At 49.8% G+C, this 24,781-nt stretch overlaps 2 protein-coding genes across 2 annotated transcripts; both read right to left on the bottom strand.

Annotated features, from left to right (window-relative positions):
* Window positions 1–19,988: 19,988 nt before the first annotated feature.
* On the bottom strand, window positions 19,989–20,252 carry PtA15_9A375 (uncharacterized protein; the record flags this gene model as incomplete). Its single annotated transcript, XM_053172576.1, has 1 exon — window positions 19,989–20,252. One exon carries the CDS (start codon window positions 20,250–20,252, stop codon window positions 19,989–19,991), a length of 264 nt encoding a protein of 87 aa, XP_053023803.1.
* A 670-nt stretch (window positions 20,253–20,922) lies between these two features.
* PtA15_9A374 (uncharacterized protein) lies at window positions 20,923–22,618 on the bottom strand (the record flags this gene model as incomplete). Its single annotated transcript, XM_053172575.1, has 4 exons — window positions 20,923–21,030; window positions 21,099–21,193; window positions 21,261–21,329; window positions 22,315–22,618. The coding sequence occupies 4 exons, from the start codon at window positions 22,616–22,618 to the stop codon at window positions 20,923–20,925; spliced, it is 576 nt and encodes a 191-aa protein (XP_053023802.1).
* Between the last annotated feature and the right edge of the window lie 2,163 nt (window positions 22,619–24,781).

The following is a 24,781-nucleotide window of genomic DNA, read 5'->3' as shown; positions in this document are numbered from 1 at the left end:
TAGAAGAAAAGTTAGTGTTTGCGGCAAAATATAAATCAACGTCAAAAAAAATCAAGCCAGTAAATCAGTTCATGCCGCAGAACATAAACTCACCCTTATGTAGTCCTCCTTTATCTAGAGATCCTTATGTAACACCTTTAACTCCTCACCCGCCTAATTTTACCCCTACTTGGAAAATCACAGAAGACCGCCTTAAAGTCATTAATTTCGGTCCACCCGGGTGGCTCAAACCTGAAGAACTTAAATTATTCAAACATATCATCGTAATGCGGCAGGGAGGACTTGCTTTTCGGGAGGAAGAGAGAGGACTTCTCAAACACACTTACGGGAAACCTTACATCATTCCCGTCATCGCCCACGAACCTTGGCAGCAGCGACCTATTCCAATTCCTGCCGCAATTAAAGATCAATTCATAGAGTTAGTACGGGAGCGCATCCGAACAGGTCTTTATGAGCAGTCTTATTCCTCTTACTCTAGCCCGGTCTTTTGCGTCAAAAAACAAGATGGAAGGCTCAGGATTGTCCACGACTTACAAAAACTCAATAAAGTAACAATTAAGGACTCTGGAATACCGCCTTCACCGGAAGAATTAATTGAATCTTTTACCGGGAGAGCTTGCTACGGTCTGGGAGATATAATGGGAGGCTACGATGAAAGAGAGTTATCATTAGAATCTAGGCCATTAACCACCTTTGAAACTCCTCTGGGACGATTTCAGCTTACCAGATTACCACAAGGAGCAACCAATTCTGTCGCCGTATACCAGGCGCAAATGATGTGGATTCTACAAGACGAAATTCCTCAAAATGTCGGTATATTCATTGATGATGGCGGTATAAAAGGTCCTGTTTCAGATTACAATCAAGAAACTTTGGCAGAAAACCCTGGCATCAGGAAATTTATCTGGGAGTACGCCGTCACTCTGGAGCGGATCTTATTTAGAATAGAAGAAGCTGGACTCACAATTTCCGGAAAGAAATTTGCCTGCTGCGTCCCCGCGTTGGATCTTGTGGGTCACGTTGTGTGCAGGGAGGGCAGAAAAATTTCGAAAAAACAGCTAAATAAAATTGAAACATGGCCGGTACCAAAAAATGCAACGGAAGTTCGAGGTTTTCTAGGAGTCTGCGTCTATGTCAGGATGTTTATTAAAGGACTTTCAGAGCTTGCCGCACCGCTTAGAAAATTGACCAGAAAAGACGCGGAATGGAACTGGAAAAAGGAGTGCCAGGATGCGTTTGATCTTTTGAAACGGATAGTAGGTTATGATATAACTCTAAAAAAATTGGACTACTCTGAAGGAGCAGGAAAAATAAAATTAGCGGTGGATTCTAGCTACATTGCGGCAGGAGCAGTACTCACTCAAGAAGATAACCAGAAAGACAGGCCAGTCTTATACGAATCCGTGGTTTTTTCGCCGGTGGAATCCAGATATTCTCAATCAAAACTGGAGCTCTGTGGCGTCGCAAAAATCCTAAAAAAATTACAAACTCAGCTTTGGGGCCAGCAATTCGACCTCTTAGTGGACGCTAAAAGCCTTATAGAAATGATTAACTCACCTGATCTTCCAAATGCTCCCATGACTCGTTGGGTGGCTTTTATTCAATTATTCTCTTATAATTTGGTTCACGTCCCTGGGAAAACTTTCACTATGCCCGACGGATTATCTAGAAGACCGCCAGACGATGATGAAGGAGAGCAGCCCAGTTTTGACGAAGATGAGAAATGGATTAAGCCTCATCCCGGTTTTGGCGTCAAAGAAGTTAACACTTTAAATTTGGGGGTGGAGCGCGGTCAATTTCAGCAAGAAGGAATTTGGGGCAAGCTTCAAGAATATTTGCTCACTCTAAATAGGCCAACAGATACCTCTGACGCGGATTGGAAAGTAATAAAGCATAAATCTGCCGGCTTCATGGTCTCTGACGGCAAACTTAAAAAGAGAAATAAACCTTTCCCGCAACTAGTTATCAGCAATCCAAAATACCAGGAACACATTCTGGAGGCGCTTCACGAACAACTTGGCCATAGAGGAGTGGAAGAAACTTACAAACGGACTAAGCTTAGGTTTTGGTGGCCGCACATGAAAAGAAAAGTCAAGAGTTGGGTCCAGTCCTGCGACGCCTGTCAGAAGAGAAGCCCCTTGAAACCTTTGGAACATAAGCACGCAACAGGGAAATCTACCATTTTTGGGCGCGTCAGTATGGATACAGTACATATTAAAGCGGGAAAGTGGAAATACCTAGTGATTGCAAGAGATGATCTCTCTGGATGGGTCGGAGCTGTGGGATTGGAAACTCTTAAAGCTAAGAAGATTGCGCAGTGGTTTACGGACGAATGGATTTTCAGATATGGCGCACCTCACACAGTTGTAGTCGACGGCGGGGCGGAATTTGGGAAGGAACTTCAGGATTGCTTAAAGCAGAAAGGATCCATTGTAAAAGTCACTACGCCATATTATCCGGAAGCAAACGGGATGGTAGAAAGAGGTCATCAGCCCATTAAAGATACCTTGGTTAAACTGGCTGGGACGGACGGAAAGAAATGGCGCAGCTACTTACCTCTTGTCCTTTTTGCGGATAGAGTTTCTACGAAGAGAACCACTGGTTATACGCCTTATGAACTCATGTTTGGCCAACCGGCGGTTTTACCAATTGACCTCGAACTGGAAACTTTCTTAGGGACTGATTGGGAGTCAGTAAAATCAACCGCAGACCTCCTATTTGCCAGAGTTCGCCAACTGGAGAGGAGAGAATCAATTTTGCAAGAGGCTTACAAGAACATGAAGGACTCCAGGGAAAATTCTGCCGAATATTGGAATCAGAAGAAACCAGACAGAGGACCGCTTGCGCCGGGATCCCTAGTTCTTGTGTACAATAAATCTCTAGAAAGTCAGTGGGGAAAGCTCTTTGAAAACCGCTGGAATGGGCCGTACCACATAAAATCACAAGAAAAAAGTGGCTCATATACTTTAGAAGAACTTGAAGGTCAAGAACTCAAGCGCAGGTATGCGGCGCCTCATGTGAAGCTGTTCCATTCAAGAAAACTCTGATTTTATTCTGGCGTTGTTGCTTTTTTTTGGGAAAGATTAAATTTTCTATGGCTATTCACATTTCAGACGTTAGATCTATAAGGGCTTTCAAGATTTAAAACAAAAAAAAAAAAAATATAAAAGAATAACTCAAGAAAAGAATAGAAGATGATTTCTGTCAAAACAGGGGTCGAAAAATAAGTGCTAAACCAATAAAAACACACAAAAAAAAAAAAAAAGAAAGAGAAAAAGAAGTGGGGGACTGGTGTCGCCGATAGGAAGCATAAATTAGTAAAATAAAAGAGTTAATTTCAGTAAAAAAAAAAAGAAATTAGGGGCTTACTTAGTAGGCCATTTGAATCTCAAAGCTACCATTTATCAGCGCCTCAAATTCGCGCTCAACATGGCGGAATTCCAGGACCACCGGACGACTGCCGCGGGCACGGCCATTTTGACGAGCTCTTCTAGTTGGTTGATTATGTTGGAATTGCGCTCTGGCGACAAGGAGGCGGAGGCGTTGCCGAAAAACATGAAGTTGCGGGAGCTCAACAACCCGAGTAACATAGGAGGCTGCTACATGTGCTCCAGCGATGAAATCTTCGTCGTTGGAGTGGATTAAGATAGGATAGTTTTGTGAACCTAGGGGATAATTATTTACTAAAGATAAGGGAGTATTGGTTTCGCCGTAACCGCTGCGCGCGTTTGTTTGGGAGTTTGGGTCCCAGGCACCATCAACAGGCGATTCGGGAATAAAAGACATGGTCAACAGGAGAAGAGGCGAAGTTTGTGTGTTGGTTTAGCAAGGACTGATAGTAATGAGGAATTTGGGGGTGGATGTGGATTTTTGTCATCATCTCAATCCCCTTTATGTAGCTTTGGGTGCTCTCCTTTTGCTCGGAAGAATCCGAGGACTTCGGACTTTCGGCTAGTTGGGAACAAGACCATCGGCTTAGATCTCTGCGACCACGCCGGACTACAAGCTTTTGTCTAGCCAGTAACATGACCTTCGGCCCATCTCCGTGACCACAAGGACTCACAGCTTTCGGCTGGCCCGTAACATGATCTTTGGCCTACATCTCTGCGACCACACCGACTTCGAGCTCTCGGCGGGTCAGTAAAAATAACATCGGTATAAATTAAAGAAAACAAGTTTCCGGCCTAGGCCGGTCCAAAAACGAAAACATCAAGCATAGCTTGCACAACTTGGACTGGAAATGGTGCTTGAGGCGATAGCGGTAGCGCCGTCCTCAGTCAAAGGTGGCCTTGCTAACAACGCGGCGCACAATACCATCTAGAAGCTAGACCGGAGACGAATCGCGTGGTGCTTGCTGTTTGAGGGGTTTGACCGACCAGCGCACTCCCCAGTTTCTTTCCTCCATCTTGTGAGAGCTTTCTTACCACGACACACTTACATCTCGCCAACCTGTTTGGATAAGCATTTTTCGTGATCAGCTCAGTAACAAACCCTTCAAAATGAGTGAAAATTATAAAGTCCCTTCACATCAGCCAGCAGAAATCTCCTTAGCACAGTTCTGGCCCATCTATCTCTTTAATATCGCGCCGGGAACGTCCGCCGCAGACATCACAGAAGCTCTAAAAGAGCACGGACCTATCAGAGAATCTTTTACGCCACACGTCGGATCTGGGATGGAGTTATTTGCGCTGGTTGTGTTCACAAGTCGGGAGGGGGCTAATAAAGCTATTGGAGCTCTTGATGGCGCGAAAGCCGACGGATTGCTATTGGAAGCGCGAGCAACGATGAAGGAGGAGCGCCGAGATCTGGAACTTCTAGCGCGGATGACATAAACAGCCCTGGAGACGAAACTAAGGATAGCTACGCCGCAAGGATCACACCAATTTGGGGGTGGTTTCTCCACCCATTTCCACTAAAAATTCTTGTTACATTTTTCCTTTAGTTCTTCATCTAGCTATACCTTTTCATCGTCACATTATTTCCTGGAAGATTACTATAAAATCGAACAAGAAAAACAGCATAAAATTCACTAAAGAAATATAAATCAACCAAATCCTATTTCTGTCTCACTTGTTCATATCTTTTCTATTCTTCAAACTCAACTCAATTCTTTTTACGCTAGAAGGAAAATCAAACATACAAAAAAATCTGCCCAAAAAACAACTTGCCACGTCACAGTCTTCTTTTGCCTTGCCCTATTTTCTTTCTCCTCTCTTTGTCGCACCTCACTCAAGGTTGGATGATGGGGACATCATCTAATTTGGGGGTGGATGTGGTGAGCCTAATCAAAACCTTATTACATCACTCAGACACTCACCAGGAAGGGATCACCGCCCAACGCCCTCTAGAAATCACTCTGGTACATGTAATCCACGCCCACAGACACTTTATAATAGCCTAGAAACATCTCTACAAGGCGCCTCAACTTCTCAGTATTCACTTTCATGGATGGCCCTCCACAATGGGTAATAAAATATGTACAAAATCAGGTTCAAAGTGGGAGAAAGTCCACCATCAAACAGAGCCAGACTATTAGGAAGGACCCTGAGTGTTCACTAGAATTAACTCCTCTATATTCCAGCAAGGCGTAACTCTTTCTCAGATGCATGGCGGCTGATGCGCCATGGTTATTGTTTTCCTCTTATGTCATCCCAAGCCATGTAGTAGATGCCTTGTTGTTTTGTTGCCTTGTCACCTTGTTGGAGGCTTTTTGTACCCTGTTCCCATCTTTCTCTTCGTCTCAGAACCACCTGTTGTCCCCTCACTATAAATGTAGAGCCTTTTGGCCCATTCTGTTTGTCCCCCATCAGATTGTCACTTTGCATCCCTGGTCACAGAATAAGAATTACATAGCCTATTTTACCACATATTTTACAGTATATTTTCCCCCTTGATTTCGTCTAGAAAGCACTATTCTCAATACTTCATCAGCCACACTTTTCTTTAAGAGTCCATACTCTTATTCTTGTCCCATATTACTCTCCCAACCTGAGAGGCAGCTTTTCACGCACTCATCCCTCTCTAAGCTCTATTCCCCCAAAGAGTAGTTCCACACCGTTTGGCTACCAAATTTATCTGGTGCTTAATTAGTATCTTCTGAATTATTTTCCACTCAGAATTCACGAAGTGGTCGCCGGATTTCCTTTGGAGGATGACTGATTCCGTGGTTGAGTTGTTGGTCCACACAATGAACGTCTTGCTGCCCTGAGCACCCAGCTTGATGAGCATGATTAGACCCAGTCGCACGGCGATAGTTTCTAGCCTTGCAATGCGCTCTTTTTCCGAGTCCAAGGTCAGGCCCTTTGCTAGCAGTTCTGTCGAGCGCAATCTGAACTGTGCCCACTTGCGGCCAATCAGAACTCCTATCCCAAATTTTGTAGATGCGTCTCCTACCCAACCGACTTCTGTTGGGTCTGGGTTCGCGATGAGCCTGGTTGCTTGGAATTCCTTCAGGGATGTTAGCCATTCGTGTAAGTCTTCCTTGACGTCTCCTGTAAGAGCCGAAGCTCTTCACTGAGCTAAGGCGTTGGCACAGGGGAGACACCGGTCTCCTGGAGTTCTGATACCAACGTCGGCTTGATTGCAAAGGGGACTAGCTCAGGGGAGACAGTCAGAAGGGTCGGGGTCTCTCTTGTACTACACATGATTATCAAGGAAAAGCGGGAAACAGAAAAGGGAAGAAGGCTCACCTAGCTCAGGGGAGACAGTCAGAAGGGTCGGGGTCTCTACTGAGCTAGGAGGGGGAGCGGGGATCTTGAGACTATATGTGGTTGGCTTGGGTCCTTGTGAATGGTTTGTGAAATCCACGGCGCCCGCGGCGCGGGGGATTTACAGTCTCCCCCTCTATAATGAGAAGGAAGAAGGGGGAAAATTGAGAGAATAGGCTGGGTAGGCGGGGCGGAGTGAAGGCATGGGTCAGAGTGCAGGAAGTCGCTGTGCAAAAATGGGGGGGGGGGGCGGGAAGCTCAATGAAAGGTTGTGTCTTGGTGTCAGTGCCGGCGGCCTGTGGTTGATTTGCGGAGATTAGAGTCGACGGGGTTGTCTGTTCCGCGGGAGGGCACGGAACAGCGCAGGCGAAAAAAATTGGGGTTGTGGTGTGGAGCTGAATGTGTAACGTGTGTGGCGTCTTGACCAGGGGAGTCGGGATCCTGGGGGCAAAGCTTTTTGTGGTGTTAAGCTTGATCCTCCGAGCTGTGCAAACCGGACCCCGTAAGCATCTACCAGCATGGAACTGATGTAAGGTCCTCTGGCAGTGGGAGTGAGGGAGCACGTACCCCTCAGTGTCCGAATTGTCCGAGGGGAACTTGCCCTCCACCCCATCAAGAATTGTCGCCCTGAAGTTTGGGAAAGAGTCCACTAGATCTTCCCCATTCTCGAAGATCAGGCGCTCCATTGCCAGGACTTTGGCCACCGATCCCGGGGTCTGGGCTGTCGCTGCCGCGGTCGAAGCTCTGGCGTCTGTCTCATCGGCCAGGGAGGCTTCAATGTCGGTCAGTGTTGAGACGGCTGCCGCATGATATTCGTCAAAGTCGAACTCTTTGTCAAGTATGGCAGGTGTCTCGACCGGGGTGTTCGCGTCCTCGGCGACGCCGGCCACTCCAGCCGGTCGGCCTGTTGGTCTGCCTGGTTGCAGTGCTCCAGGTTTTGATCCGGCGGCTTGGGCTTTGGTCCAAGCCCTGGGTGCTACGTAGTCCACCGGCTTGGGGGGGACGATGAAGTTTGGGGGAATTTCCACAGGGCCGCAGTAGACTGGTCCTGGGCACGTACCTGCGGCATACCCACAGTACTGCTTGCAGTGGTGACACTTGCCGATGGAGTCCAGATACGAGTGGATACGCCAGATGTATTCCTTGCGCGGGACGTTGTTGGTGTTCGAGGAGTGTTGGGGTGTTGCGGCAGGTGCACCTACCCGAGGTCGGGTCGTTTTCTTAGGCAGAGCGTTGTAGCAGTTCCCGGTCCTTCGGACAAATTCCTTGAACTGGAATTCTGACCGCTTCAGAAGGTCGAGTTTATTGACTTCGTGCTCCAGTTCTGGGGGAAGACCAAAAGTCATCCCCTCTGCAAGTTTGTAGTCAGTCAACGATTCACCGTCGAAATTGACCATCCTCTGCAGGGTTCGGGCGCAAGTCGTGTATTGTGCGAACGTTATGGAGCTCCGTCCGGTGCTAGGCCGGCGGCAGTGCTGGGAGGGGAAAAGATGCCTAAGAGGCTGCCCTCTCGAGTGGTCCGGAAAAGAGAGTCAAAAGAATCGAAGTGATAGCTGGGAAGTGGTTTTTGAGGTACGGCGGAGAGTTGATCTTCGCCGGCGGTTTTGTTGGAATGTCTTGGGAAAAGGGATCGGGCGCTCGTGCGCAGAATCGGGAAGTATCGGATCGAAAAGAATCAATTGCTGATAGCCTCCGCCTTGGATCAGAACAGAATGCTATGGCCTCCCATCCTCCAAGTTCGCCAGGAACTTGGATTCCTGGAGGCCTGTCACAGACATGTCATCATCTCCTTGCGCGCCATGCGCGCGCACACACCACAGACAACAGAGAGATAGAAAAGAACAAAGACAACACAAAGAAGAAAAAGGAAGAGAAATAAAACCAAGAGCTGAAAACATGAAACCAATGAGGACCACAAATTAAGAAGATGAGAAAGGAACCAGGAAGAATGGAAATGGACATGGCTGAGGAAGACAAGGAAGAAACAAAACCAGAAAAGACAGACAACTAGGAATAAATCCACAGGTAGTTCTGTGTTAGGACCAAGAAAAAGAGAAGAGGAGACAGAGAGGAAAGTGAGAAATAGGAAGAGGGGAAAAAAAAGGAAGCTGAGAGGACTTGGGAAGGTGATATTGAGATTTGAATCTTGAGGCTTGAATCTTGATCTTGAGGGTGGTTTTCTTGAGGGCTGATCTTGAAGATTGAAACTGAAGCCGACTACCATTTTGGCCACCACATCACCCCACCATTTACAGTCTGTCCCTAGACTGCCCCGTTCCTCGCCGTCAACTAAAAGAAAAAAAAGCAAAAGGGTCCCACGCATGGCTCACGACAGTGGCTAAAGTAGGGCTTACAACAAATGCGGTAGTAGGTACCCAAGGTGCATACTGAGGAGGGGGAACTTACTTTGAGTTACCAATGCCCCCACGAGGAAAATACTCCTTGACTTGATCCGCAGCGAATCGCCGCTTAAGCTCAGTCTCATCAAGCTCCGCCAAGACATATGAGCCGCCCTGGACTTGCGTGACAATCCGGTAAGGCCCGTTCCACTTGTGAGCAAATAGCTGCCCCCATTGAACCTTGAGCAACCGATTGTAGGCCAGAACCAAAGTGCCCGGCGAGAGGGGATCGCGCAACCGTTCGGGATTCTTCTCTTGCCAGTAGCAAATGGCATCCGCCCGAGATTTCATCATCCGTTGATGAGCAAGCTGCCGAGAGTCCTCACTGCGCTCCAGTTGTTGAGAACGGGCCGCTAGTAGGTCGGAGGTACTACGGACCTCCTCCCAATCAACCCCAAGGAACGAATTGATATCCAGATCAATTGGAAGAGCTGCCCGCTGACCGAAGACCAACTCATAAGGAGAATAGCCCGTTGAACGCTTGGTTGAGATGCGGTCAGCAAACAACACGAGCGGGAGAAATTTCCAACAATTTTTCCCTGACTCGCCCGCCAATTTAACGAGAGCTGCCTTAAGAGGAGCATGCCCGCGCTCCACCATTCCCTGAGCCTCCGGATAATAAGGAGTTGAAACCCAATGTTGCCCCGGCAAAGACCTCAGCATCTCTGCCAGGGCGCCGCCGAATTCCGAACCGCCGTCAGTCGAGTAAGCACGCGCCAGTCCATACCGCATGGTCCAGTGCTCCTGCAGAAAGGCGGCGACAGCCTCCAAAGTGATGTTGTTGAGAAATTTGGCCTCTACCCAGCCCGAGAAATCATCACGCGCGACAATGAGATATTTCGCCCCGCTCGCCTTGATGTGTACGACGTCCATTGAGACTCGTCCGAATATAGTGTCTTCACCAGTTGGGTAGCGCATTTCCACCGGCCGCCGCAATCCTCTCTTCTGGCAGGCCTCGCAACTGCGGCACCACAGATGAACGGACTTTTTCAAAGCCGGCCACCAAAAGCGGTTGGCGACCCGGCGATAAGTCTCAGTCGTACCTCGATGGCCAAGGTCTTTGTGCAGACGCTGAAGAACATCATCCTGCATGCTCGGGATGGTGATCACGATCCTAGGTAGCGGGCTGCCTCTCTTCATGAGTCGACCCGCCTGAACAAAGAAATCGGAAGCTTTCCTCCTCAACGCCTGAAACGCCGCCGCATCCATCCCAACGGGGCGCGCCAACGTCTTCAGATAGTCTTCCAACTGCCGCCAGAAGCCTTCTTGAAAACTGTTATAAGGCGGCAACGCAGCAACCGAGAAAGTCGACATAGGCCGGATGGCAGGTTCCTCCTCGTCGAACTCTGACAAAGGTGGGTCGGAATCACCGTCGCCTTGAGGTCTTTGAGACAGTCCGTCTGGCATGGTAAAAGATTTGCCCGGGCGGTGTGAAATGTCAAAGGAGAAAAGATGAATAAAGGACACCCAGCGCGTCATCGGGGCGTTGGGTAGACTAGGTGTGTTGATCATCTGCACGAGGGACTGCGCGTCGACGAGAAGCTCGAAGTGCTGACCCCACAAAACAATCTGCAGCTTCTTGAGAATCCAAGCGACGCCGCAAAGCTCCAGTTTAGGCTGGGAATAGCGCGATTCCACGTCAGAGAAAAGCAGAGATTTGTAGAGGGCCGGTCGGTCGACACCGCTGTCATCTTGTTGAGTAAGAACGGCCCCTGCAGCATGGTAGCAGGAATCAACAGCGAGTTTGAGCTTTCCTGCGTCGGGTCCGTACGCCACCTTCTTCAACACAATGTCCCTTCCCACGAGTGTTTTGAGTTGCTGGAACGCGACCTCGCAATCCTCGGTCCAGACGAATTGCGCATCCTTGCGAGTCAGTCGACGCAGAGGCACACAAATTTGAGAAAGAGATGGAATGAAAATCCGCACGTACACCACCACCCCAAGGAATCCGCAAACTTCAGTCGCGTCCGAGGGTGTTGGCCAACTTAAGATTTTGTTGATCTTATTCTTAGCCATCCGCCGGCCCTCCTTGCACACAACGTGACCCACAATTTCCAGGGCGGGAGCGCAGGCTGCCAGTTTTGTGGCGGACACCGTCAGCCCGGCCTCCTCAATCCGGAAGAGAACGCGCTCCAGCGTGATCGCATATTCCCACACGAAACGCCGTACTCCTGGATGCCATGACAGCGCCTCGTTATTGTAATCAGAAGCCGGGCCCTTGATGCCCCCATCATTGATGAAAACACCAGCGTGATCTGGGATCTCTTCCTGCAGGACCCACATCATCTGCGCTTGGTAAACAGCAACAGAGTTGGTGGCACCCTGCGGGAGGCGCGTCAGCTGAAATCTGCCAAGAGGGGTATCGAATGTCGTCAAGGGGCGCGAAATTGGGTCAAGGGCGCGTTCATCGTAACCGCCCAAGATATCTCCGAGTCCATAGCAAACGCGACCCAAGAATGACTTGACAAAATCTTCGGTAGCCGGAGGAACTCCGGCGTCCTTCACGGTGACTTTGTTCAGAGGTTGAAGATTGTGGACAATCCTGAGCTTCCCGTTTGACTTAAGGACGCAGAACACGGGGCTTGAATACAACGAGGTGGATTGCTCGTACAAGCCGTTGCGGACTCGCTCTCTAAGGATCCTGGTGTATTTGTCTAGCTTAGCGGCAGGTATAGGAATACGCTTCTTCTGCCAGGGTTCGTGTTCGATGACCGGGATAATGTAAGGGAGGCCATGCAAATCCTTCAGCAGTCCGCGCTCAGACTCGTCAAAGGCAATGGCCTGGTTACGCTTGGCTAGCACATTCTTGATGAGATTCAATTCGTCCGGCCAAAGCCAGCCGTTCGGACCAAAATTTACCACCTGAAGCTGTTCCTCAGTGACGAGGCCTTTGGGGCAAAATGGGCCCGCCAAAGAGCGGGGCAAGGGCCGATAAGGATCGCGGGAAAGAGGGGGTCGACGGAGGGGGGGATTTAGACCCTGTGGCATCGGCTGATTGACGGGTTTGATCTTCCTCGAGACTGGCTTGTACTTGGCGGCAAAGACCACATGCTCGCCCGCTTTCCAGGCATCCAACAGCACCTTTTGAGACTGACTGCCGAGACCATACTGGAGCAACGCCCACGTCCGAAGTTCCGAGAAACCCTCGAAAGGGGCCTTATCTGCGTAAGAAAATCCGGAAGGCGGGGAGCGGCTCACGACAGTGGCGCGAGGTAGAGCTTCGACAACGTTTGGAGCATCACGCCCGGAGGTGCATAATTGGAGAGAACTTACTTTTAGTCTCCGATCCCTCCGCAACTCAGGTTCTTCCACCTCATCCACCCAAACATCCATATTTGAAGAAAATAGTTTCACCTCATTGCGGAGGGTCTTTAGTTTATCCTTGTCGCGGAGGCTCGGAAGTTTAGCCTCATTGTGGAGGGTCCTTGCAGACAGGCCTAGTTTAACCTCATCGCGGAGGGTCACGAAGGACAAAACTAGTTTATCCTCGTTGCAGAGCGTGAAACCAGTATCTTGAGATGAAACGTCTTGCTCCCTAGACGCGTGAACTTGATGCGAAGTTGGAGAAGGAGGAAATTCCTCGGTGGCGAGGGGTATTGGGTGGGATGAAGGTCCACCTGGAAAAGAAAAAGAACACAAAACTGATGAATCGCTCACGAGTGTGGCCCAAGGTGTTGTCTTTGAAATCGTGGTAGCATCTACCCAGGAGGTGCATACTTGGAGGGGACTTACTTTCACACTTTGTGCCCCCGCGGTACACCCATGTTGTACACCTTCCGCCGCGCTGGCCTCCTTGCGAAGCCGCCGGGTCATTTTTGAGGGATCGGGAGAAAATGGTTTGAAAAGAAGTGGAGATGGCGAATTGAAGCGAGTTGAAAAGATATTTTTGGCGTTTTCTGGAGTTTCTTGATGTTTTTGGATTTGGTGTTTCGTTATTGAATCTTGAGGTGAAACAGATATAGAGGGAACAGAATAGAAGAAAGGAGAATGGGCCTCTTGGGCAGGAGTCGATCCGCCGGTCGGACGTCGAGGCCCCACATTAAGACCGCCGGCGAGTGGATCGACGCCCCTCATAAAAAATGCGGGGCCTCCTCGGAGTCCTCGCAGAGGCGGCCACAATGGACCAGCACTCCTTTGCGACCGTGGGAGGGAAACTCGCGCTCCCACCTTCCTTTATCAACCGGACAGAGTGTTACCTCGATGTTTCGTCCACTAGAATCCGGGAGGATGATCCGCTCCCCAGCGGTCGGGGAGAACATCAGCGTGGCTTTGAAATCCATCAGGAAGGGCCGGCCCAAGATGAAAGGCCCATTTGCCCGAGTAATCCAAAAATGGCAGGAACCCACTATGGAGCGTCCCACTCGGATGGGAACGTCTTCCGCTATCCCAATCAATTCGCATGCCTGGTTATTGATTCCGTAGACCGCCGAACTGAAATTAACCCGAGGTGTAAGATTCAACTTAACCGCTAAGGCGTCGGAGATCAAATTGAGTTGAGACCCCGAGTCCACTAGGGGCGATGATATTGCTTCGCCATCGCCCACGCTACAGCTTAGATATCCAAGAGGACACGAGTAGAGATTGGGATCGAAAGCGCCCTCAGGGTCAATCCCTTCCGCCAGCGTTCCGGAGTTAACCTTCAAATCTTCAGAGCCAACCTCCACGCGACGCCGGGAAACCCATTTCTTGACTCCATCAGAGACCGCCGGCGAAATAGAACAAATCTCGGCCACTCTTGTTGAAACCGGCAGGTCGAATATCTTCTTGATGAATCCATCCACTGCGTCTGGGTGATCTCGGCTAACGTCGCGCTCAAACCTGACCTTAGGCTGTGAGCCAGCGTTCTTAGGAGGAGTGACCGGTCTTGCAGGCCCCTCCTTGGGGAGAGGGGGTTCGGGATTAGAATCGTTCATGATGCAATCAAACAGCTCAGGTTCGTCCTCTACTTTGACCCTCGGCGGATCGGCAACTCCGCTCGGAACCTTCCGAAGGGGGCGCTTCGACTGACTAGCTGGTACCAAAGGAGCCTTGTATGGTCGAGCGTCCTCGTGGCGCTTCCTTCCGGCCGGATCGGACTCATAAACCCCTGCGAATGACTGGGACAATACCGCTGGGGGGTACCACGGCTGCAACGACCCACAGCTTGCCTTGTACTCGGTCGTAGCGGCAGCAGATGATTGGCGAGTAGGTGTCGATGGCCTGGGTGGCCCAGAAGAGGAGGAGGGCTGATAAGAAGCGACTACATGCCGAATCGGGCGACTGCGGTCGAAGGGAATCAGGGCCCCATTTGGAAGGAAGAAATTTGTACCTCGTTGCTCGACGAGACCCGCCTCCTTGTCCTTTTGGAGCTCCGGGCATCGAGCCGTTCCGTGGCGCTCCCGATGGCAATAATAACACACTAGCGGTGGGTGCTCCGTCGACGTCGAGACCTTGCCGCCTTCTCCTTTCATGTACTGCTCGAAGGCTTTGAAAAGCTTGGCGAGTTCCTCCATAGACGGCTCGGGTTTAGGCGCGGAATCAGTTGTCTTCGGGCGCTGATCCTCGCCCATCTTCATCACATCGTTCGCGGCTTGGAAAGGAGAAGCCACCGGGGCTGACGTTCTTGTGTCCTCGAAAGTGAGAGATATCTGTCCTTTCATGACAGTGTCGACAGCGCTTTGCAAAATCTTAAAAGAAGGCAACCGAGCCCCATTATCGGGTGTCACAATCAGAGTATTTTCTTTTATGAGCTGATCCCGAATACGGCCCTGGAAACCCTCCGAAAACGCCTGATAAAAAGGCTTCTTAAGCTCTTCGGCCGATTCGACATGACTCTTCGAGACCAGGTAGGCTTGAATTGGGTCCCAAGCCTTGCGGAACGAGTGATAGTCCGATACCGACGAAACACCTCCTTTCTTCGCCCACGTATCGACCAGGCTGGTGATGTCTCTCTCGGTGAACAGAGCCTTGTCGACGTCAACCCAGTAGCTCAGCATAGCGGCTTTGAGCTTCGACCAATCGGGCGGCTTATAGCCATCGAGCGTCGCCAGGATAGTCCGAGTTTCCCCATCCTCAACAAACGAGCCGATCTGACGAGCCTTGTCGAAATCAGACGCGCCGTCCAATTCTGCAGCTAGCTCGTAGTCATCAAGAAACAGCTCGACTTCCGAACACGAAAACTTCAATGCCTTGTTTTGAGGTTTGATTTTGACCATCCTCACGCGAGGAGGATTCCCAGTGACGCCGTCCATCTTGAGAGTGAATCTGATGAGAGAAACAAGCAGAAATCGAGGGGCGGCTCACAGCGGTGGCAATAATGCTTTGACAAAAAAAGTAGTGCTTCGGAGGTGCTACTAATTAGAGGGGACTTACTTCTGCTACTCCTGTGCCCCGCGACTGAACACCTAAAGAAAAAAAAAGAAAGAAATAAAGAAATGGGAGCCTGAAACGTCTTGATCCTTTAAAACGAGGACTACAGCGGCTCCTGCGACGAAGTGGGGCGGCGAGGAATGAGAGATGGCTCTGAGGCACTGTTGGCGCCTCAAAGGAATCCACTCAAAAAAGGGGGGAGGCCGATTGGTCGAGATCGTTCGCTGAGGATTGATGGGATGGCTCTGAGGCACTGTCAGCGCCTCAAAGGAATCCGTGCCTCGTGTCGCGAATCCTCGAGAAGTGATTTGGAAAAGAATCCAAGCTGGTTCAGCTAAGATTCTGTGATTCGAACGGATGGGAATCAAAAAGGAGAAGGAAAAAAAAAGGAAATTTATAACCGCCAAACGCCTCAAAACCACAGTGCGAGACTGTAAATCTTGAGGTCGCTGGTTCGATCCCGGCTCGGGGGACCAAATATGGAGCTCCGTCCGGTGCTAGGCCGGCGGCAGCGCTGGGAGGGGAAAAGATGCCTAAGAGGCTGCCCTCTCGAGTGGTCCGGAAAAGAGAGTCAAAAGAATCAAAGTGATAGCTGGGAAGTGGTTTTTGAGGTACGGCGGAGAGTTGATCTTCGCCGGCAGTTTTGTTGGAATGTCTTGGGAAAAGGGATTGGGCGCTCGTGCGCAGAATCGGGAAGTATCGGATCGAAAAGAATTAATTGCTGATAGCCTCCGCCTTGGATCAGAACAGAATGCTATGGCCTCCCATCCTCCAAGTTCGCCAGGAACTTGGATTCCTGGAGGCCTGTCACAGACATGTCATCATCTCCTTGCGCGCCATGCGCGCGCACACACCACAGACAACAGAGAGATAGAAAAGAACAAAGACAACACAAAGAAGAAAAAGGAAGAGAAATAAAACCAAGAGCTGAAAACATGAAACCAATGAGGACCACAAATTAAGAAGATGAGAAAGGAACCAGGAAGAATGGAAATGGACATGGCTGAGGAAGACAAGGAAGAAACAAAACCAGAAAAGACAAACAACTAGGAATAAATCCACAGGTAGTTCTGTGTTAGGACCAAGAAAAAGAGAAGAGGAGACAGAGAGGAAAGTGAGAAATAGGAAGAGGGGAAAAAAAAGGAAGCTGAGAGGAATTGGGAAGGTGATATTGAGATTTGAATCTTGAGCCTTGAGGATCTTGAGGCTTGAATCTTGATCTTGAGGGTGGTTTTCTTGAGGGCTGATCTTGAAGATTGAAACTGAAGCCGACTACCATTTTGGCCACCACAACGTTTCGGACTCTCCCATTTTGAAGTATCTGATCTGCCTCTCCAGGGAGGTGAGCCATTGCGAAGGGAGGGCGACATCAAACAGCTCTTCTTTGGCCACTGTCCAGGATCTCCCCAATAACGATGACGCTTGTGACTGGTAGAATGAAAGTAGGTTGGTCTCTGAGATCAACCGGCCAACAATAAGGATTTTATCCTTATCGTTCGTGATCTCCTTTGCCGTGAAGAAGATCTCTACTCCGTTGATCCACAGCAAGAACGGCTCAATTTCCATGTATGGCCCTGTGTATTTCGGGGCGTCCGACGTGTTCAGCTTGCGGTGATCTACTTGATCGCTTGGATGGGCGGTGGGTTGGCTAGAGTGGGCTCGATTCTTGAGTAATGTTGCAAGCGCATCCTCCAGACGAGCTACTCAACCCGCGTTGGATTCTTCGGCCCAAGTCAACCGGGCCGCATACTCCATCCAATCAGCGTGGGCTTGCGAGACGCTGGCCTGTTGTGAGGACATAAGCATTTTCATGTAGTCTCTTGTCGACAGGCTGTTGCTCGCTGCCGGCGGTGGGGGCGGGTCGTTTGGCGTGGGGAACGGACCGGGCCTTGTGTGGTTGTCTGTCTCTGGGGGCTTCGCGTCCGTCGCAGGGTTGATAATATGGGGGTTCAGTGGCGGGTCCATCTCGTCCACAGTGCCGCCCGGTACTTTCTGGTCTTCGGGAAGTCCTGGGGCAGATGGATGGTCGTCGGGGAGTTCTGGGGCAGCTGGAGTAGAGGGCTATGGCGCGTGGGACGAATGAAGACCTGACGGGAGAGCCGCTGGTGCCGAGCCTACAAAGATGCCGTCGGTTGCTTGGTGTCCGGGGGGGTCAAACTCAGTAGCACTGCTGGTTGAGTTTGCGGGTGGGGGATCGTTTGTGGAGAGGGTTTGTTGGGACGCCGCCGCGAGTTGTTGCGCTTGAAGTTGTTCTGCCCTTGCCCGGCGCAGAATCTCTTCCGGATCCGTAATTGGGATGAGCTGGTCGGACAATATGGTCCGTCGTGTGGACATGAACCGGGTCGTGGCAACCAAGAGGAGAAAGAATAGGGGATTGGTTGGTGGGGTGGTTTGTTGAGTTCGGTAGAAGTGAGGGGGGGGTAGTTCGAGAAGTCTGCGCAAAGGAGTAGTCCGATCCAGCTTTAGTCAAGCTGGTCCAATGCGATCGAGTCCAGTTGAGTTCGGTGGGAGTGGGGGGGGCAGTTTGAGAAGTCCACGCAACGGAGTAGTCTGATCCAGCTATAGTCGAGCTGGTCCGAAGCGATCAAGTCCGTAGAAGTCCGTAGGGAGTCCAAAAAAAAAATCATTCAGTCGGGATCAGAAAAAAAAAGTGTAAGAGCCAAAGCTCTTCACTGAGCTAAGGCGTTGGCACAGGGGAGACACCGGTCTCCTGGAGTTCTGATACCAACGTCGGCTTGATTGCAAAGGGGACTAGCTCAGGGGAGACAGTCAGAAGGGTCGGGGTCTCTCTTGTACTACACATGATTATCAAGGAAAAGCGGGAAACAGAAAAGGGAAGAAGGCTCACCTAGCTCAGGGGAGAAAGTCAGAAGGGTCGGGGTCTCTACTGAGCTAGGAGGGGGAGCGGGGATCTTGAGACTATATGTGGTTGGCTTGGTTCCTTGTGAATGGTTTGTGAAATCCACGGCGCCCGCGGCGCGGGGGTTTTACATCTCCGGGTACTGGTCGGCGCGACCGTCTGTCCTGCCACTCAATCATCCATTTGTACAGACTACGGATGTAACAGCGTAGTTGCGGTAGCGCGTACGCCACGTGATTCAACCGACCTGCTAATATCTCGACTTCCCCGTAGAAAAACTTTGCCTCTCGTTTGAGGAAGGCTTGAATCTGGTTGATCCTCTTGCTGAGCTTATCTGCCAGTAGTCGGACTGTCTTGTGCCGGCCGTTCCATATGAACCCGTGGTATTTCTGCTCCTCCAAGAATGGAGAGAATTTTTCTTTGTTTGTCTTCACGCCCAGTTGGTCCAAGCGTTTCACGACATCAATCATCTCCAGGTTGGAATTTGCGCTTTTGACAAACAAGTTGTCGTCCACCCACCGAAAGATGGCAAGGACCTCAAATTCCTTCAGCATTAACGACTTCCATGCGTCTGCTGGTCGGCCAAAGGACCCGCATCCAGCAACTCCACCGAAGGTTATCCTTGTATCTAGCAAGAATTTGTCGTCAAAGGTCCTTACCATTAGGTACGGCCATTGGTCCGGTGCTTTTGGAATTTGGCGGTATGCCTTTTCCCAATCAAAGATGGCGAGAAGGACTGGTTCTTCCAGTTCACGGATGAACTTGGCCACGGTATTGAAGTCGTCCCAGGTGGTTGGGAAGTTTTTTGAGTCCACGAAGGAGTTAACTGAAGGTATGCCCTGCCGTCCGTGGGGAAAGGATAAGTTGTTTATGGGGCGCAGTGATCCGTCGCCGTTTATCACGGCGCCAAGCGGACTTGTTTGGAAGAACTTGAAATGTTGTGATACTTCTTCTTTTTCCAAAGGCCCAAACATCCTCCCTGCCGCTAATTCCTTCTGGAAGGACTCCTCAATCTTAGCCTTTGCCTGCCATGCCGAGTCGTGGTTTGGTGGCGAGTAGAAGTTCCCCGCCGACTCTATGAAGTGTGGAGGGTTTCCTTGGGTAAAACCTCTAGCAAAGCCTGTTAGTACGTCCTCGTACTCGGGTAGTAGGTCCCACTTTTTTAGCGCCTTTGTCCACTCTGCGACGTTCATCTCGCATGACACTGAGGTCGGCCATGTTGCACCGTCCCCGCCTCTCCTTACTTTGCACCTGCTGCCCATGATCGTTCCCCTACCTCTTTGGGCTCTCAAATTCTCACATGGGTTTGGTTTCATGGCTTCAAGACCTATCATGCTTGGATTGCGTAGGAAAAACAAGGGAAAAGGAATTTGATTCGAATTATCAGGCCTCCGTACATACTCTTGGTTTGGGCAAGGGGGGGCTGGTGACTGGGAGGTACAAAGTGCACGAGTGGTTGGTGGGCAACAAAAAAAGGGGGGGGGGGCGTGGGTAGCTACGCCATGGATGAGGGGTGAACCACCAAAAATTAGCAAGGGTATGGGGGCGGGAGACTCGATATCAATCCCTGCAACGCCCTATTCCTGCTCACGCGAACCAGCCCACCAGACGATGATGGTATCAACTAACGGGGTCTTACTGGTTTTGTTGGCTTCTGCCTTTCCCGCCACCGCGTCATTCTCCTCGTGTGTCCCCTTGATTGTTTCCTCTGTCTTTGCGGTCCTTACTGCGGTCGCGACCCCTGTCGTTGTAGCCGCCGTCCCAGCGGTTGCCTTTATAGCCCTGGGTCCGGCTTTGCCTGCCTCCGCTCGGCCCTTGATCCCTGGGTGAATGTGCCCTGCTCGAGGATGCTTGCTGCCGTGGTTGGCTGTTGTTGCCGTTCTTCGGATTCGGGTTGGGGTTCTGATGGTTGGCGGTTTTGGCAGGGTCCTGGGCCATGACTGGATCCCATGTCTTCCTCTCGCCCCCCTTTGCGTAAGGGTTTTTGGTGAAGTCGATTTCGTCGAATTTCCGAGTTCGAGCGATGATTTTCTGGGCTATCTCTTTATTCCTGACTGAGATGTTGCTGATGGAGATCCGCCCGTCGGGCATCACGACCCGGTGTGTGAATGCGTTCATCCAAACGTTAATGTTGTACCGGAGCCCCGTCATGAACCCGTGCTGGGTGACGAGTTGATTGCAAATCCTCTTGTGGGCTTGAACCCACCCAGCGAATTTGACGTAGTTGCAGACCTTGATCAAGGCTGCCTGGAAACCTTGATGGTTGATGGACCATTTGGCGTACGTCTGAGTATACTCGCATGGGTATGGGTACCCCGTGTACCGGTATTTATTGGTGTTGTTTTCGTCTGCTTTGGAGCGCTTCTCCGCGTAATGGATGATAGCTTTATCTTGCCACACTTCATTAAAGATCGTCAAGGGCAGCGGGCTCCTCAGCTCCCGTAGATTGCGTTCGAAAAACGGTGTGAAGCCGACGTCACCGCTTGTCGGTCGTGCTGCGTCGTCGAAAACCACACCGGAAGGCATGGTGTCCACCGGGCCGATAGGAGGGATTGTTTCCTCGGTCAGGGCGTCCGTGGGATTCAATGCGGGGTTCACGGTGACTGTCCTATTGTTGTTGGATAGCGCCTTGGTTCTCTCTGACAAGCGCATGACTGGGTTGGTCAGGGGGGCTTGTTGGTGATCCGTTGCTGGTACGGTCCTTCCTAGATTCTTGCTGATCTTAAAGAACATCAACGCCAGTTCGGCATTCCCTTTGGCCTCTGCTGCTAGTGCCCAATCAACCATCAAGGACACCTTTGTTTGCGCTCCGGCCTCTGGGCTTTGGGTTCGTCGTGGGTTCAACAACTCAATCTCGTCGTGGTCGACAAGAAGGGCAGCTAAGTTGTGGTAGCAACATGCGCTCAGTTATTCCTCTGGTTTGGTCTTAACCTATCAACAACTTACCGGCTTCCGCTCCTTTCGTCTTGGGCCTCTGCGACTTATCCCCCAGTAGGTCTTGGTAGAGCTGTGCTACTGGGGGGGCGCCGTTTGTCAGCCTTAGAGTCAACACAGCTGACCTAAAGTCTGCCTTTTTCTACTTTTTACATATGAATTACTTCATATCTTTTTCATCTTAAGAGATATCCTTGTTTTGACTTCATATTCTGTTTCCTCATGCAATTTTAACCCTATTTACAACTTACCAATTCTCTGTAACTCTACTCCTTCCCTGAGCTCTTGAGTTGTGGCGCGCATGCGCAGTTGTGACGTGTCAGCGCTACCAGGCGCGCCAAACCACATGTACATATGTAATTACATAAGCAAACTGTGAAAATTTTCGAAGTCAGGATCCCCCTTGCCTGAGGAGGATCTACAGACTTCAGCAGACCAGAACCACACCTCCAGACAACCCAGGATCACCAGAACAAGGCCACTACACTCCCAGTATCACCAACAGGAATATTGACAGTTAGTACCCTTTTCATTGAACCTTGATTATCTCAGAGGAGTTCCTCTCTGTCTCTTTGACTGCTTTCTCTCCTCTCTTGTTTGTTTCTCTCCTCTTTGATCACAGGTACATATACCTCTAGACATCTACTCTCAAGGATCAAATCACTTCATATCCTTCTTTTTCTGTGGTTTTTGTCAGTAACAAACCACATAGATTTCCCTTTAAAGAACCTTGACTATCCACAGAGAAGTCTAAAAAATTGTGGCTGATTAGACTTGTCTAATTCAGATACCTTCCATGTTTCCATTGTGAGAAGAGGCTGTTGCAATCTCTGGCACAGCTTGGCAGCACTCCCTTAAGGAGTAGCATTGCTAGTGGATGTTAGTTCCCACCTACAGGTCAACAGAACCTTGAATATCATCTCTCAGATCATCTATTTCTCTCTCTCTCTTTTTCTCTTACTGTTTGTTATTTCTTTATCCCAAGAAATCCAAGCAGTGCCCACCCATTTTTCTTGTGTCCTGCTGTCACATAAGAGACACAGGCTCACACCGTTGGTCAACGGACCTTCCTCAGGAATGGTGTGGTCGTCCCGGGGCGTGTTCGATCCGGTTGGCGCCTTGGAGGTCAACCTCGTTGCGCGGTCTGTCGGGGGGACGGTCTTCTTGGGGGGTTTGTTCCTCCCTTTCTCGGCCTGCCTCGTCTCCTCGCTGTCTTGTTGGTGAACTGGTTGTTGGGCCTCTTCGCCGTGTTGCTGGATGAGCGGATCTTGCTGTGTTTGGGTCGGCTCTCCTTCTGGTTCTGGCTGTTGGCGAGCTCCTGTCATTGACAATCTGGCGAGGCTTGCGAGGTTGGAAAATCGATTAGCCATTGGGCAAATTTCTCCTCTTTGCGGTTTGGCGACGGCGAAAGGATGCTGATCCGGCAATGAGTCCTCGGCGCTGGGTCCTTGATCTTCTCGGTTCAGCTGCCGGGACCTTGGCGCTGATAGCCACGCCGTGGTTCTTCGCCCGCAGCCGCAACACCTCCCTGGTTGCGCTGCGTCGCCTGCACGCGCGCGCGATGGGGCTCACTGGTCGCCACTCCATGGACCGGCCCACATCCGCTACGCTCCTGTAAGCTACCATCAACCGCAGACCTGGGACAAATCCTGCCAGTCTTCCCACATAGAGGATGCTAGACTGATGAAATGTAAACCTGATAAAGGAAAAGCTCATCTTACTGGAAAAGCAAACCTCACTACTGTCCTAATTGAATCCAGAGAACACTCATGTCTTCTTGATAGTGGAGCTTCTTGTTCAATCATCAGCAACAAATTACTGGATTCTATAATACCAGAATGGGAAAACAAGCTCATGCCAATCAACCATGCTAAGTTTCACAGCTGTAGTGATCAATTACAGCCAATGGGCATAATAGAAATGGCTTTGATTTTTCCTCACACTAAAGGTTCCATTAGAATTCTAGCAGAATTTGTAGTTATGAAAAATGCAAGAATAAACTACCTTATCCTTGGAAATGATTACATGTCTCTTTATGGCTTTGACATCACAAACAGCAAAGAGAGATTCTTTACCATTGGAAATGAGAACAAGAGGAAGAAATTTAGCTTGAAGTCTCATCATCTGGAGAAAATGAGTCCTTCTAATGAAATTTCTGCTGTAAAGAAGTCCCATCCTCAACTGCAGAAATTTATTATAGAAGAACTATGTGAAGCCAAGTTCAGTGATAAGTTAACTATTGAGCAAAAAGAGAAGTTGTTTGAAGTCCTCTACAATAACAACCTTGCCTTCTCCAACACCAACCAGCCCCTTGGTGCCATTAAGGGTCATGAAGTTCATATCAAGTTGACAACTGAAAGACCCTATCCTCCTCTCTTCAGAAGACCTCCTTATCCTGCCAGCCCCAAAAGCAGAGAAGCTCTTGAACAACACATTGAAGAGCTAGTAAACCTGAATGTTCTAAGGAAAGTTGGTCATAATGAAGTAGTTGAAATCACTACTCCTGTAATCATTGCCTGGCACAATGGAAAGTCCAGAATGGTAGGAGACTTCAGAGCTTTGAATTCCTACACTGCTTCAGACAGGTATCCCATTCCTAAGATCAGTGAGACTCTGAACAACCTGGCCAAAGCTAAGTATCTGACTAGTATGGATGTACTCAAAGGTTTTCACCAGAATGTCATTGCAGAAGATTCTAGACATCTACTCAGGATTATTATGCACAAAGGAATCTATGAATACCTGAGAATGCCGTTTGGGATCAAGAATGCCCCCTCTCATTTCCAGAGAATGATGGACATTGAGTTCAGAAAAGAAATTGATGAGAAATGGGTCATTATCTATATTGATGATATTAGCGGTTTAACATTAACGGGACCGACAGGCACCCGCCAAAAAAATTTTGGCAGCATTCCTCCCTCTTCTTCATTCCAACAAACTGCAGGTACAGACTGTCCTGGATTGCTTGGCTCTTTAAGCAATTGGCGCCGAGCAAGAGCCAAGCGATGACCTGAAATCATCTACAGGCCATGTGCTTTTATACTGTGGCCCCAAACCTCAATTCATCACAACGACAAAGACATACTTTTTTTTCCTTTTCCATCAGCTGCTTTCTCCTTTTCCCCCCATTGTCTGCGTTCCACATTAAATTCATGCAACACAAAGCGGCTGAAACAGCTGACAATTTTCATCATTTCCTTTTGCATTTCTGCAAAAGTCATGTTATGTCCCCGTTGTCTTCCACTTTTGTGCTGCGGAAGCTGTCAAAGACTGCCAAGCACATTGCCTGGCCTACATCCATCTTGCCAACAATTCCTCAGAAAATGTCCTCAGCCGGGTGATAACCGCATCTCACTACCTTAATTTCCTCGCAAAAATCAATCCCCTCCCACCAAAAATGGGAAACTGAGTTTGCCTCTGGAAACTCGTAAATTGAGGGTGTTTCCGGTATTGGATCTTCCTCCGAGCCCTTGTGAGAAATCTTGCCTCACTCATCACAGGTGCATTTTTCCTTTTCCCCTCTCATTACCAGT

The sequence above is a fragment of the Puccinia triticina genome, chromosome 9A (genome assembly GCF_026914185.1).
Source record: "Puccinia triticina chromosome 9A, complete sequence".
In the NCBI taxonomy this organism is placed as follows: domain Eukaryota; kingdom Fungi; phylum Basidiomycota; class Pucciniomycetes; order Pucciniales; family Pucciniaceae; genus Puccinia; species Puccinia triticina.
The sequence above is the reverse complement of the archived record's forward strand: the minus strand, read 5'-3'. Positions and strand labels throughout refer to the sequence as shown.